Genomic DNA, 15,594 nt, shown 5'->3' with positions numbered 1-15,594 from the left:
TGGGTGGGAGGCTGTGGAAAAGGCTGCCCCTGGCTTGGGTGGGCTCCAGAAGTGGCCCGCTGGGTGCTCACTGGCAGGGGGAACTGTACAGGGCCATGGACACAATGCAAGGGTGGGGGGGGGGGGGGTAAAGTAAAGGACCAGGAGACAGATGCAAATAAAAGGAACAGATCAAAAAGAAAGAGAAGGGGGAGGGATAGGATCAGGGAGGATAGTGCGGGTGGGGGTGGTCGGAGAGAGGGGTCGGTCGGGGAGAGAGGGGTCGGTCGGGGAGTGGTGGGGGAGAGAGGGGGGTGGTGGGGGAGAGAGGGGGGTGGTGGGGGAGAGAGGGGGGTGGTGGGGGAGAGAGGGGGGTGGTGGGGAGAGAAGGGGGTGGTGGGGGAGAGAGGGGGTGGTGGGGGATGGTGAGGGAGAGAGGGGGGTGGTGGGGGAGAGAGGGGGGTGGTGGGGGAGAGAGGGGGGTGGTGGGGGAGAGAGGGGGGTGGTGGGGGAGAGAGGGGGGTGGTGGGGGAGAGAGGGGGTGGTGGGGAGAGAGGGGGTGGTGGGGAGAGAGGGGGGTGGTGGGGGAGAGAGGGGGTGGTGGGGAGAGAGGGGGTGGTGGGGAGAGAGGGGGTGGTGGGGAGACAGGGGGGTGCTGGGGGATGGTGAGGGAGAGAGGGGCGAGGTGGGGGAGAGAGAGAGAGGAGGTCGGAGAGAACGGTTGGGGAGAGGGGGTTGGGGGAGAGGCAGGGGAATGGTTCGTGGGAGAAATGGGTGAGATGATTCAGGAGACAGGTGGGGAAGGAAGTTCGGGGGGAAAAGGAAAAGCGGCAACAGAAAAATGGAAAGAAATGGAGGAGAAAGGAAAAAGACAACCCTTTTGTTAGTGCAATAACCAAGCTGATGGGAACAGCAGTCTCCAATACATCCACTTAACACACAGGACATTCCAAGAGTTTGCTCCACATCGACTCATTTTCCTTCATTTTGTTTAAACCACCTCCACAACCCAAAACTCATCCCGACGTGGTTTCCAACATTCACATGGAGCGTGCCACAGTCGATGACGATTCCTGGCCACGCCATTGGCGAAACGGCCTGTCTGAAGGACGGGAGCGACAGCACTGGAAGGGGATCAGGACACATTTAACCAACGCTTGTCCGGTCCCGCAGTGCCTCAAACGAGGGAAGGATATCACTCCGGGGACCACATGAGTGGCAAGGGTGCCGGGAATAAATATGGTTTTTGGGAACTCCACCAAATGCAATGCCAACGAATCTTGTATCGCCGTGGAGAATGTGAGGAATTTTGCAGTTTTGTGCATATTTTTCTATCCTGAACAAAGTTTAATTTTGGTCTCGACCCGAAACGTCACCCATTCATTCTCTCCTGAGATGCTGCCTGACCTGCTGAGTTACTCCAGCATTTTGTGAAATAAATACCTTCGATTTGCACCAGCATCTGCAGTTATTTTCTTACACTAAAGTTTAATTTTAGTTTAGTTTACAGATAGTGTGGAAACAGGCCCTTCGGCCCACCGCGTCCACACTGAGCAGCGATTCCCCGTACACTAGCACTATCCTGCACACAGTGGAGCCAATTTACAATTTTTACCGAAGCTAATTAACCTACAAACCTGTACGTCTTTGGAACGTGGGTGGAAATCGGAGCACCTGGAGAAAACCCACGAGGGTCACGGGGAGTATGTGCAAACTCCGTACACAGTGCCCGTAGTCAGGATCGAACCCGGGTCTCTGAAGCTGTGAGGCAGCAACTCTACTGCTGCGCTACAGTGCTGCCCCTGAGTTTTAATTAAAAACATTTTTAAGTACGACCATGTTGAGGTCAATGGATACATTCGTGAACGTGGGTGATCAGCACTTGTAGGAAGTCGACTGGAGCATTTTCTGAGCTGCGAAAGCTCATTCTTTAATCTAGAAAATACATCAGTCTAGTTTTGATGCATTTTGAGGAGTCAAATTCCAGCAGGACAGAGTGGATGGCCGCCACAAGGAACCGAAGATGCTGGCGTGCAGCACAGAGTGCTGGAGTAACTCAGCGGGCCAGGCAGCATCTCTGGAGAACGTGGGCGGGTGACGTTTTGGGTCGGGACCCTTCTTCAGACTCAGTAAAAGGCACACTAAGGAGCATTGAGGCACAGACACCTTTGCATGGAAGTACATGTACACGTAGAAGTACACATACTACTGGGCTCCATAACGCGCTGGTCAGACCGTATTTGAAGTATTGCGACCAATTTCGGGCACCATGTCTGAGGAAAGATGTGCCGGCACTGGAGAGGATCCAGAGGAGGATTACGAGAATGATCCCAGGAATGACTGGGTTAACATATGATGAGCGTTTGACGACACTGGGCCTCGACTCGCTGGAGTTTGGAAGGATGAGGGGGAACCTCATTGAAACTTCGCAAATAATGGAAGGCCTCGATAGAGTGGATGTGGAGAGGATGTTTCCACTAGTGGGAGAGTCCAGGACCAGAGGTCACATCCTCAGAATAATAGGATGTTCATTTGGAAAGATGAAGAGGAATTTCTTTAGAGGGTGGTGAATCTGTGCAATTCATTGCTGTGACGGCCAAGTCAATTGATATATTTTGGGGAGAAGGCAGGAGACTAGGGTTAGGAGGGGAAGATAGATCAGACATGATTGAATGGCAGAGTAGACTTGATGGGCCGATTGGCCTAATTCTGCTCCTAACACTTATGAACTTATATACATAGCTTGCTGTAAGTGGCAGCACAGGTGCTAGGGTAGTGCAGAAGTAATTTGACTTGCTTTGCTTCACAAACCGAGTTGCTGAGTATAAAATTGGGATGTTATGGTGCAGCTGGTTACACTGCACTTGGAGTGTTGTGTACACTTCTGGCTGCAACACTACAGGAAGAATGTGGTAGCTACACAGGCAGTGCAGAAGAGATTCAATGGAGAGCAGTAACTATAGGGAGAGAACAGGGTTTGTTCTCACTGGAATATAAGAGGCTGAGAAGGGTTTCTAAACTATGAGGGACACAGATAGTTGTTTTTTTCTCAGAAGGGTGGGGATGAGTTGTGAATTGTGAAGCCAGAGGAAGGAATGTCCAGTTCAGCTTATTGTCAGGTGCACCGAGGTACAGTGAAAAGCTTTGGTTGTGTGCTAACCTGTCAGCAGAAAGACAAGACATGATTGCAATCGAGCCGAGAATGTAGGTGGAATGAGAGGGGGTGGGGAAAAATGGGTGCAAATCAAGGTGGGGCACGGGGAAGAGGAGAAGGAGGTTGGGGTGGGGGCAATGGGAGGGCGGGGGGAGGGTTCTTAGTTTACCCAAATTTGGAGAATTCAATCTTCAACCAATGGGTTGTAAGCGACCCAAGCAGAATACAAGGTGCTGTTCCCCCAGTTTGCACGTGGCTTCATTCTGGCAATGGAGGAGGCCCAGGACCGAAAGGCCAATGTGGGAATGGGAAGGGCAATTTAGATTTTAGATTTAGAGATACAGCGCAGAAACAGGCCCTTCGGCCCACCGGGTCCGCGCCGCCCAGCGATCCCCGCACACTAACACTATCCTACACCCACTAGGGACAATTTTTACATTTGCCCAGCCAATTAACCTACATACCTGTACGTCTTTGGAGTGTGGGAGGAAACCGAAGATCTCGGAGCAAACCCACGCAGGTCACGGGGAGAACGTACAAACTCCGTACAGACGGCGCCCGTAATCAGGATCGAACCTGAGTCTCCGGCGCTGCATTCGCTGTAAGGCGGCAACTCTACCGCTGCGCCACCGTGCCGCAGTAGATTAAAATGCGTCACCGTAATTAAAATGGTTAGCAACCGGGAGATCCATTAGGCCATGATGGACCGAGTAAGTGTTGGGCGAGACCATTATATCTGAAGGATTGGGGATAGGAACTGAGCCCACATGCGATTTCCCCTTTTCCCCCCCAAGTCTAAAATCTGCTCTTGAAATAAATTAATAGAAAGGTCACAGAACCGGGTTCTGGAAAGGGCATAGATGTGCGTTTTCAAAAAGGTGAAGATAAGACACAAAATGCTGGAGTAACTCAGCGGGAGAGGCAACATTTCTGGAGAAAAGGAATGGGTGACGTTTCGTTAGCGGAGACAGGGCCAGTGCAGGCCTTGGGCAGGGATTGTTCGAAGTTTAGAGTTCGGGGACAGGGCCAGTGTACTTAACCTGTGACTTGTGTTCACTTCACGTTGAATTTAAGATCAAATGTGATGGAGGGAATATTGGAAAATAGGACATAAAAAACAGTACGGTACAAGAACGAGCTCTTTGGCCCACGACGTCTGTGCCGGACATGATGCCAACACCAACCCTGATCTTTCTGCACATCATCCATAGCTCTCCTTTCTAATGGAATATTGAATGGCTATTTCTTGCTAAAGGACTTCAGCCTTTCCAATCAGCCAAAGCAACAGTGTGATCAGACTGTGTTACACTCAACACACTGATGTTTAAAACCACCCTTGCCAGCACAGTCCAAATGATAGAAATTAATTAGGTTTAGGTTGACCGAATATCGAGAGCAATTGTGTCCAGTGTATTAAAGGCACTGCTTGGAGACTGGGCTGTCACTTTATAAATATCATGCACAAGTTAATCTCTGCAGAGTATATATTGTATATGCCAGTTCTCAGTAATAAGAGGACATTATCTCAGCTCATGATTTCAACCATCAACTACATTTCTGTATCCTATTCCATTTCTCTGAACCCCAACCGCTTTGCTTAGTTTTAGTTTAGTTCAGAGATACAATGCGGAAACAGGCCCTTCGGCCCACCGAGTCTGCACCGACCAGCGATCTCCACCCACTAGGGACAATTATTACACCAAGCCAATTAACCTACAAACCTGTACGTCTTTGGAGTGTGGGATGAAACCAAAGATTTCGGAGAAAACCCACGCAGGTCACGGGGAGAACGTACAAACTCCTTACAGACAGCACCCGTAGTCAGGATGGAACCCAGGACACTGGTGGTGTAAGGCAGTAGCTCTACCACTACACCACCCTGTCAGCCTCGAGTAAACAAGGGCACTCACAGGTCTCGGCGCTGAAGGGACATCTATGTACGCATATCTTTCACGCAGAAGTGGTGAGTGATCAAGAGCTAGTTTGCACTCTAGCTGAGAAATTTAATCGGGGAATCTGCAGATCCTGCCAACTATGTAAATACATAGATTTTAGTTTAGTTTAGAGATACAACGGGGAAACAGGCTCTTCGGCCCACAGAGTCCACGCCGACCAGTGATCCCCGCACACTAACACTATCCTACACACATTAGGGACAATTTACATTTATTCCAAGCCAATCACGCTACAAACGTGTACATCTTTGGTGTGGGAGGTAACTGGAGCTTCCCGGAGAAAACCCACGCATGTCACAGGAAGAACGTACAAACTCCATACAGACAGCACCCGGGTCTCTGGCGCTGTGAGGCAGCAAATCTGCCGCTGCACCACCGTGCTGCCCGATACCAGCATTGAGAGAGATTCAATGTTGTTTGATGTTGCCTGGCACATACATTATATACTAGATGCAACAAACCACATGCAGGGACTGAAACAGCCAATGATTCCATTTCAGCGACAGTGTTTTGTAAACCACTCATCACAGCATTATCTGAACACCACATGGCAATCCCTGTAGTATCCACAGTAAATATCACAGTAAACATGTTGCTTGGACACTGGCTGATGTGATTTTGGTCTTGGGTTTAGTGTAGCATAGTTAAGTTTAGAGATTCAGCGCGGAAACAGGCCCTTCGGCCCACTGAATCCGTGCCGACCAGCAATCACCCCGTACACTAGCACCATCCTGCACACCAGGGACAATTTACAGAAGCCAATTAACCTACAAGCCCGCATGTCTTTGGGATGGGGAAGGAACCGGAGTACCCGGAGAAAATCCACGCGGACACAGGGAGAACATGCAAACTCCATACAGACAGCGTCCGTGGTCGGGATCAAACCCGGAGCTCTGGCGCTGTGAGGCAGCAACTCTACCATTGCACCACCGTGCCGCCCCGTAACACCGCTATGGTCTCCAATAGGACATACGCCTCATCCTCGTCTATCCGGAGGTTTATTCTGAAGGACACTGAACGAGGGGTCAGTGCCGTTGATGTTGTGTTTATCCATCGCCCAGAGAGGACCACATCCAGAGAGGAGGGTTCTACTGCACGGCAGATAAACCCACACCCGGCCCCCCAACTCCACAACGTCCAACACTTCCTCTTCCAGGGAGCGGCTGCTGTTAGTCGGTGCCTGGCAAGGAGAAGTTAGCACCAGGCCAACATCCAAGCAACAGGAGAGACGCCACGCTGGCTGTGATGACGTCCAGCTTTCAGCTCGTCCACAAAGCGTGGCATTCTCCGACATCTTTCTGCCCATGACAGGTGAAGCAAGTTCAGTGGAAGGACCTGTCCCAGGAGATTATTTCAGATAAGAGTCCAGATAGACAACGAGAGCAGAGATCGGGGCCCGAGCCACAAACTGTGGGCATCAGGAGACGTGTTTCGTACCTGTGGTGGCTCCTCCACTCATCGCCCGCACTGCGCGGGACCTTTCAGGCCCATCTCCCCTTCAGAACCAAAATCAACTCAACTTCCCCAATCTGATAAAAGGCAAGGCAAAGCTGACACTGTTAATCAGCCAGGGAACCTTCCAAAGCTTCACTCGCCCAGAGAAGATGGCAGAGATAGAACTAATTAATGTCCCCTTTGCGTATGCTCACTGCTGCCCAGCCAGAGAACAGTTAGATAGATAGATAGACAAAGTTGCAAATGTCACAGTATCACTGACCTGTTACAAAGGAGCCCCCCGGCACCTGACTGTAGTTCATTGGGCCCCCTAACGTGCTCACAGGTGCAGGTGGCCCAAAAGAGCCAGCGAAAGTTTGCGATGTCGTGTACGGACCTGGCGGAAAGGTCTAGGAAACAGAAACAAACTCCACTTTAGTTTACAAATGCAGTTTTACATTTCTTTTAAATAATTTAACTAATGGCAGCCCGGTGGCGCAGCGGTAGAGTTGCTGCCTTACAGCTTCAGAGACCCGAGTTCATTCCAGTGACCTGTGAGGGGTTTTCTCTAGGATCCTACACTCCAAAGACATACAGGTTTGTAGGTTAATTGTCTTGGTGTAAATGTAAATTGTCTCTAGTGTGTGTAGGATAGCGTTAGTGTGCAGGGGGATCGCTGGTCGGCGCGAAACGGTGGGCCGAAGGCCCTGTATCTCTAAACTACACTGAATTAATTGGATAGGTAGTAAAAAAAAAAGACTTAAATAAGCTCAGTCAACGAGCCGAGCGAGTTCATCATCAATGCTGCCACTCTATCAGCATTCGGTAACTTTCCACTGGGGCTTACCAGAACAAGACATCATATCCCAGTGCTTTTATTTGTGCACACATCCCTTTCAGGAATAGTGAGGCAAGTGGAACTTGTGATTAATTAAAGTTCCAAGAGTTAGCAATTAAGGTTGCAGTTTATACTTTGTAAATTATGATACACCGGCACTGGAAATAATGTGCGGGTTGGAAAGAGTAAAGCCCTCTCCACACAGTCCCATGAAACAAGAGCTGTAGAAACAAGGAACTGCAGATGCTTGGTAATTAAAAAGGCACAAAGTGCTGGAATAACTCAGAGGGTCAGGCAGCATCTCTGGGGAACATGGATAGGTGATGTTTTGTGTTGGGACCCTAGCTCAGACAAGTACTGCATAGTTTAAAGGCATAGAAAACCTACCATCTGGAAGATTTTTTTAAAACTCAGGAGATCAGAGTCCAGCGCCCTTCTATGCAAACTACTTTAGCATCATAAAATAATTGATTTGGGGCATTAGCCTAGAACTCCAAAATACTGAAACATCAAGACATGCTGGAGAGTGTGCAGAAAGGAACTGCAGATGCTGGTTTAAACTGAAGATAGACACAAAATGCTGGAGTAACTCAACGGGACAGGCAGCATCTCAGTAGAGAAGGAATGGGTGACATTTTGGGTCAAGATCCTTCTTCAGAGTGTGTCAGGAGGACAGGTCATCCCTGTGTTACGACCGGGGTCTAGTTACCAGCAGTTTGCAAGTCGAAAATGTGACCGCAAACAGAGTTGTACTCAAGGTGTAGCAGATGCATGCAGAGGCGAGTTGTCCCACAGAAGTGGATAATCTGCACAGGCATGTTAAAGCTTATTCACCATCTTAAATAATAAAGCTGCTGTCAAAAAATGTAGCCCAAGCCTATCTTTTAAAAGTTTTGAATGCAGACAAGGTTAGAAATGGGGTTGAGAATTTTAAAAAAGGAAACAGTTTCTATCCTGGATGCCGTATCTCTTAATAGGAATTTCAAAATGGACGTCAACATGTATTTTTCCTAGGTTATGTATTTTTCCTGTGGCAAAATTCTAGTTAGTGCCAAGAACAGACTCCTGCAGCCTCGCAGTGCAAATCCATCCTGCTGGTCTCCCAAAAGCTTGTTCCCATGTACAGGGTATACACAAACCGGGCGTTCAAAAACTGGGGACAACGGTGGCGTAGCAGTAGAGCTATTGCCTTATAGCGCCAGAGACCGGGGGTTCGATCCTGACTACGGGTATTGTCTGTACAGTTTGTACATTCTCCCCATGACCTGCGAGATCTTCGGTTTCCTCCCACACTCCAAAGACGTACAGATTTGTAGGTTTGGTATAATTGGTTTGGTATAAATGTAAAATTGTACCTAGTGTGTGTAGGATAGTGTTAATGTGCGGGGATCGCTGATCACTGGACAGTGGGCTGAAGGGCTTGTTTCCGCGCTATATCGCTAATCTAAGACTACGCCAGTAATGGGATCCATGTGGGAAACTGGAACTGAGGCTCATTGCAATGGACAAAGCACAGAATGGACAAAGCAGAGGAAAGTAAAAGAAAATGAGATGGATTGGAAATGTTTAGAGATATGGGCCAAACACAGGCAAGTGGGACTAGTGCAGATGGAGCATCTTGGTCCGCATGGGGAAGTTGGGCCGAAGGGCCATGTTTCTGTGCCGCATGCCTCCGAGGTCAATGAAAGGTTGAGGAAAGATCATGGTCTTATTTCTCTGACCTCAGCTATTGTCTGACACCACGTCTCTCTCACATTGGCGTACAGCACGAGGAACCTAGATTCGATCCTGATTACGGGTGCTTTCTGTACAGAGTTCGTACGTTCTCGCCATGACCGGCGTGGGTTTTCTCTGGTTTCCTTCTACACTCCTGGTTTGTAGGCTAATTGTCTTGGTGGAATTGTAAATTGTCCCTATGTTGTGCAGGATAGCGTCAGTCTGCGGGGATCACTGGTCAGCGTGGACTCGGTGGGACAAAGTGCCCGTTTCCGCAATGTACCTCTAAACTAAACAACTTACTGTTGAAGAGAGAATGGATCACAGTAGTGATTTGCCTTTCATCTTATGCAAACATCTATGCAACCTTTGCAGGAGGGGCCACGGTGAGAAAGGGAAGACAATGTGAGATTTTTTTACCAGCGTATTTGTGGATTCTGTTCCTTTGTTGGCCAATCGGCTGAGGATGCTGCGCTCCGACATCTGGAGACGAGCGGCTATTGGTGGGACTCGTGACAGCGTGGAGGGGAGGCGGGTCACATCTGCCTTCATGTCACTTAGCAGCTCCTCCAATTGGTTTAGAACTGGGAGACAATAAGAGTGAGAGCTGGTTGAAATCAGGCAGTCAGTCCCTCAGCACTAGACCTTTGACTGGTCACGATTGGTAGATGCGAGGGATGGATGTGGCGAAGAGCAACAACTCCAGAGAGAATAGTGACCGGCTCCCAGCTCTCCACAGCCAGCTGCCGAGGGGGGTATCAAGGAAAACCCAGGAAGTGCAATGGAGACAGTCTTCCCACACAATCTGCCAGGCATCAAGCAAGGGCAAGGAAGGCAAGCATCCCTTATGCCTTCTTCACCAACTTATCTATCTGTGCTGCCCCCTTCTAGGAGCCGGCGACTTGTACCCCGACGTCCCTTTGTTCCTCAATTCTCACTAAGGCTCCTTATACATCTCCCAACTTCATCCTCCCAAAGTGCATCATCGCACATTTACGTGGATACATAGAAAATAGGTGCAGGTGCAGGCCATTCGAGCCAGCACCGCCCTTCAATATGATCAAGGCTGATCATCCAAAATCAGTACCCCGTTCCTGCTTTCTCCCATGATTCCGTTGGCCCGAAGAACTAAATCTAACTCTCTCTTGAAAACATCCAGTGAATTGGCTTCCACTGCCTTCTGTGGCAGAGAATTCCAGATTCACAACTCTCTGGGTGAAGAAATTTTTCCCCATCTCAGTCCTAAATGGCCTACCCCTTTTTCTTAATAGAGGACAGGTCTAGGGGGGTAAGGGCCAAACACAGGCAGGTAGGACTAGTGCAGATGGGACTCTCTCTTGCATTGCTTCTGCCATTGTTAGGCCCATCTTACCAAGTGACCAGAATAATCTTGGAGCCCATAGGTATGTTCAACAACACCACCAATTTATGAGTCATCTACAAATTTAGAAATCGTACCCCTGCTTGGAAAACCTAATATATACAATGGAGCAAAAGTCCCAGCCCTCACACCTGTGGTCACGAAAAGAGCCCTCCAGCATTACCCTCTGCCTCCTATTACCAAGGCAATAAGGATCCACTTTTCCAACTTGCCTCGGATCCTCTGGGCTCTAAACATTTGGACCAGTCTTCCTTGTGGAAGGGGGGAGCTTATCAAAGCCCATTTTTAAATCATCGTGGAGAGGCTCAAAAAGTTCACAAATGCATGTTAAATCTGACACCTCCTCGAATCCTTATAAACTTAAGCAAAATAAGATTAATATTGGGGAATCTGAAACGCCCTATATATTAGCCCTATTAGTCTTGCATGCCTGATTTACTTGCATATCTACTCCTCTATCACCTGCTAACTGTTAGATCTATTACATATCCCCAAAGTAATGGTCCCCTTTTTATTCATAAATTCTACCTATATGGCCACATTTTTGAAGAGCCTTCTCGGATATAACAATAGATAATGCCTAGTTATTTAGAACAACAACATTTAAAGGACATTTGAGTAGGTACTTGGATAGGAAAGGTTTAGAGGGGTATGGGCCAAATGAAACTAGTTTCAATGGGGCATCTTGATCAGCATGAACTAATTGCCTGTTTCTGTGCTACATGACTCTATATTCTTCCTAAGATAGACACAAAAAGCTGGAATAGCAGTGGGTCACACAGCATCTCTGAAAAAAAGGAATAGGTGAAGTTTCGGGTCGAGACCCGAAACATCACCTATTCCTTTTCTCCACAGATGTTATCTGACCAGCTGAGTTATTCCAGCCTTTTGTATCTATCTTCAGTTTAAACCAGCATCTGCAGTTCCTGCCCACACTCTATATCCTTCCTCTTTACTGCAAATATGGATGCTTTGGTCAAAACTGCAATACAGTGCTATGTTGCACCTAGTCAAGCCTGAGCATCCAATACCCTAGAATGTCATTGCCTCCCATGCCCTGCTTCATTCAAACGTATCTCTGCAAGAGAAACAATTACTCATCAGATTCTCTCGCCATTCAGCAGTGGCTACCAAGTGAAGATGAGAAAACTTCTCTCTTTCACCAGATCCAAGACAAATAAGCAAACGGATCATAAAATGCCAGATGCGCTCAGCGAGTAGCACTCTAGTTTTGGGAGTCCACTTGTAATGAGTCATAAGTGATTGGAGCAGAATTAGGCCATTCAGCCCAACAAGTCTAGTCCACCATTCAAACATGAGTCAAGAATGTTTGTCTGTCACATGCACCAGGACAATGACATTCCTACTTGTTGCAGCGTGCAGGTTTAAGGTCCAGAGACTTGAACGTACTGCCAGAGACTTGAACACTGCCCGCTCCATCATGGGTTCTGACCTCCCCACCATCGAAGGGATCTACAGGAGGCATTGCCTCAAAAAGGCAGCCAGCATCATCAGAGACCCTGGCCACATTCATTTCACCACTGTCATTGGGAAGATGGTTCAGATCCTAAAAACTGTAATGTCCAGGTTCAGGAAAAGCTTCTTTCCTACAGCCATCAGGCTATTAAACATTACAACCTCTAATAAGTTCTGAACTATGTAGACTATTATTGTTATTATCACACTATTATTATTTGTTTGTATGTGTGTGTATGTGTGTATATATATAAATATATATATATATATTCACAAAATGCTGGAGTAATTCTTCAGTCTGAAGGGTCTCGACCCGAAACGTCACCCATTCCTTCTCTCCTGAGATGCTGCCTGACCTGCTGAGTTACTCCAGCATTTTGTGAATGAATATCTTTGATTTGTACCAGCATCTGCAGTTATTTTCTTACACTATATACACACATACACACACTCGAGTATGTACACACTGAACTTTTTTTCTAGCTTATTATATTGTTTACAGTGTACTATGTTTACATATTCTGTTGTGCTGCTGCAAGCAAGAATTTCATTGTTCTGTCTGGGACATATGACAATAAAACACTCTTGACAATGCAGACCGACACGGTGTAGGAAAATCAAGGGAGTGCTGCCAACTGTTGGAGGATTTGATTTGTGTTTTGGATGAAACATTAAACTGAATCCCCCACTGCCATCTCAAGTTGGTACAAACGTTCCCTTGGCTATTATTGGAGGGACTGTGGCGTTCTCCCTTGCATGTCCCTGGCCGATAACGTTGCTGCTTGTGACATCCCACTGTGCGGAACGTGCCCAATGCAAATCCTGTGTTATGGCAGTAATTACTTTTCAATTCCATTTTCAAAACTACTTCATCAGTTGTCAATCAATTTGGGATGTCCCAAACTGGCGGGAGATGTGATGCAAGTTCGAGCTGAATGCTTCCCTTGGGCGGCACGGTGGCACAGCGGGTATAGTTGCTGCCTCACAGCGCCAGAGACCCGGGTTCCATCCTGGCTACGGGTGCTGTTTGTACGGAGTTTGTACGTTCTCCCCGTGACCTGCGTGGGTTTTCTCCAGGGAGCACCGGTTTCCTCCCACACTCCAAAGACATACAGGTTTGTAGGTTAATTGGCTTGGTATAAATGTATGTGTGTTTAGTATAGTGTTAGTGTGCGGGGATCGTTGGTCGGCGAGGACTCAATGTGCCAAAAGGCTTGTTTCCGCTCTGTATTTCTAAACTAAACCAAGTTTACAGCAGGAGGGTGACTCGGCACTCACCTTTGTGTAGGACGGCGTTGGCAGGCTTGTTTCCGGCCAGAGATTCCTTGGAGAGGTGTTGATGACTCTCCGCCAGGCACTCCACTTCCGCAAAGCGGGTATTGAGGGCCATGGCCGGATGGCTGGTGTCCTGAGACATGTTCAGGTAGGCTGCCCTCCGCAGCTGCTCCTCGATCACCAGTGCCTGCTCCAGCAGCTGCAGCAGGAGAAAGAAGGGGGGCACAGCACTTCAGAGGGTGACTGTATCAAACCGCAGTAGTATACTGGAATGCAAGGCAGGCCAACAGGTTTAATTCACCTGTTGCCAGTACTGAGCAGTAGTTAACATTCGTACCTGCGATTCAGAAGGCAATAGATTTAAATCTCCCCATTCAAACCATAGAGCCAAACATTACCCAAACTGACATTCCCACTATAGAGGCAAAGGTGGGATACACAGCAGCCGCCGTCTTGTGAATGTAATGTTCAAACAACAGTCATACAGCACAGTAACAGGCCCTTCGGCCCAACTTGCCCATTCCGACAAAGATGCCCCATTCACACTGGCCCCACCTGCCCGCGTTTGGTTATATCCCTCTCAACCAGTTTGTCTTTTTTTTAAACTTCCATTTCCCCACCACCCCTCTCTCCCTACTACAATCAGTTTGAAGAAGGGTCAACTATCCATGTTCCCACACTGTATCTCTGTACAGTATAGAAGACTACGGGCCAAGTGTTGAAAGATGGGATTAATATGGATGGGCGCCCAGTGATTGGAGTGGACATGCTGGCCGAATGAAACGTTTCCACCTTAAGGACGTGTAGGTTGGTTGGTCAGTTGTTCAATGAAAATGATTCCCAAGATAGACATAAAATGCTGAAGTAAGTCTGAAGAAGGGTCTCAAACCGAAATGTCATCCATTCCTTCTCTCCAAAGATGCTGTCTGTCCTCCAAGTTACTCCAGCATTTTGTGTCTATCTTCGGTGTAAGCCAGTAGCTGCAGTTCCTTCCTACACAAAATAAGGTGAGATGGCAATGTGGGGAGTAACAGTTACAGGGCAAATTGGGAGGAAATGGGATTGTTCTGTGGGCCAGCATAGACACGACAGGCCGAATGCCCTCCAACACTGTAAAATATGATGCACACATTTACAAACACATTAGTTAATTTGTGTACAACAGGAAACGCCATCAGTAAAGAGTATTTCCTAAGAGAATTTCAGAGACATCCCCACGTTCATATGTTCTAGGAGCAGAATTAGGCCATTCGGCCCATCATGTACTCTGCCATTCAATCGTGACTGATCTATCTTTCCCACTCAACCCCATTCTCCTGCCTTCTCCCCATAACCCGACGTCCATGCTAATCAAGAATCTGTCAATCTCTGCCTTAAAAATATTAATTGACTTGGCCTCCACAGCCGTCTGTGGCAATGAACTCCACAGATTCACCACCCTCTGACTAAAGAAATTCCTCCTCGTGTGTAGACCATTGGCTTTACACATACATGGCAGCAACGAGAGAGGAGAAGAGTGCAGCCACAAGATCTTATCTTTCCGCCACATTTCTTCACGCCTCTTTCATATCTCTGCACTCTTCCAGTTTGGGCCCCCCCCAATCTAACTGCACCACTATTGTTGTCAGGACCGTCAGGGTCTAGAATACCCTCAAATCACGTCCATCATTATTTCCTCTAAAATGTTCCTCAAAAGTTCCAAGCAAGCTTTTAGCGATGTGTGCGTGGAAGACAACGTTTGTTTGACACAGCCTCTGTGCTGTGCCTCAAGAGATATTTTATTATCATGAGGAATGACGAAACGGGGTTGGCATTATCTTCTCTCACACAGATACGTCTTGGACCAACTCACTGTGCAAACAACCGCTCTCTTTTCCACCGCTCACCTTCAGCCCACAATACAAAGTTGCTCACCTTAAATCGTCGGGCCAGGAACTTGTTCTTCATCTCCAAGAAGTTTCCTTTGTTCACCTCCAGCTTGAAAGGCTCATTGATGATGGCAAACCGGGCATCGTTCTGAATATCCTGCCACCGGGCATAGCCGTATCTGCCAGGGGTTAAGGACAACTTCCTTTCCATGTAGTTTAGAGAAACTGTCACTACACGAAAGGTAGCCAAGGGAGAGGCGAGCACAGCCCACATAAAATAAGTGTTCCTGATTTTAGCTCTTTGGACAAATGGCACAATTAATAGAACAGACCACATCTGGAGTATTGTGGGCAGTTTTGGTCTCCTAATTTGGAGGACATCCTTGCTATTGAGGGAGTGCTGCGTAGGTTCACAAGGTTAATCCCTGGGATGGCGGCACTGTCATGAGGAAAGATTGGAAAGACTGCACTTGTATTCACTGGAGTTTAGAAGGATGAGAGGGGATCTTATAGAGACG

The 15,594-nt window shown here is 47.9% G+C and overlaps 1 protein-coding gene across 1 annotated transcript in view; it reads right to left on the bottom strand.

Annotated features, from left to right (window-relative positions):
• LOC144609540 (chromodomain-helicase-DNA-binding protein 3-like) overlaps positions 1-15,594 on the bottom strand; it is a gene marked incomplete at its 5' end in the record, with an annotated part of 90,601 nt that overhangs the window by 12,585 nt on the left and 62,422 nt on the right. The window contains 4 exons of the mRNA XM_078428043.1: positions 6,806-6,932; positions 9,497-9,660; positions 13,212-13,407; positions 15,123-15,255. Coding sequence (XP_078284169.1) covers positions 6,806-6,932; positions 9,497-9,660; positions 13,212-13,407; positions 15,123-15,255 — 620 coding nt within the window. The remainder of the gene's footprint in view (positions 1-6,805; positions 6,933-9,496; positions 9,661-13,211; positions 13,408-15,122; positions 15,256-15,594) is intronic.

This window comes from Rhinoraja longicauda, chromosome 34, assembly GCF_053455715.1.
Source record: "Rhinoraja longicauda isolate Sanriku21f chromosome 34, sRhiLon1.1, whole genome shotgun sequence".
Classification (NCBI taxonomy): Eukaryota; Metazoa; Chordata; class Chondrichthyes; order Rajiformes; family Arhynchobatidae; genus Rhinoraja; species Rhinoraja longicauda.
Note: the sequence above shows the minus strand (reverse complement) of the source record. Positions and strands in the feature narration are given on the sequence as shown.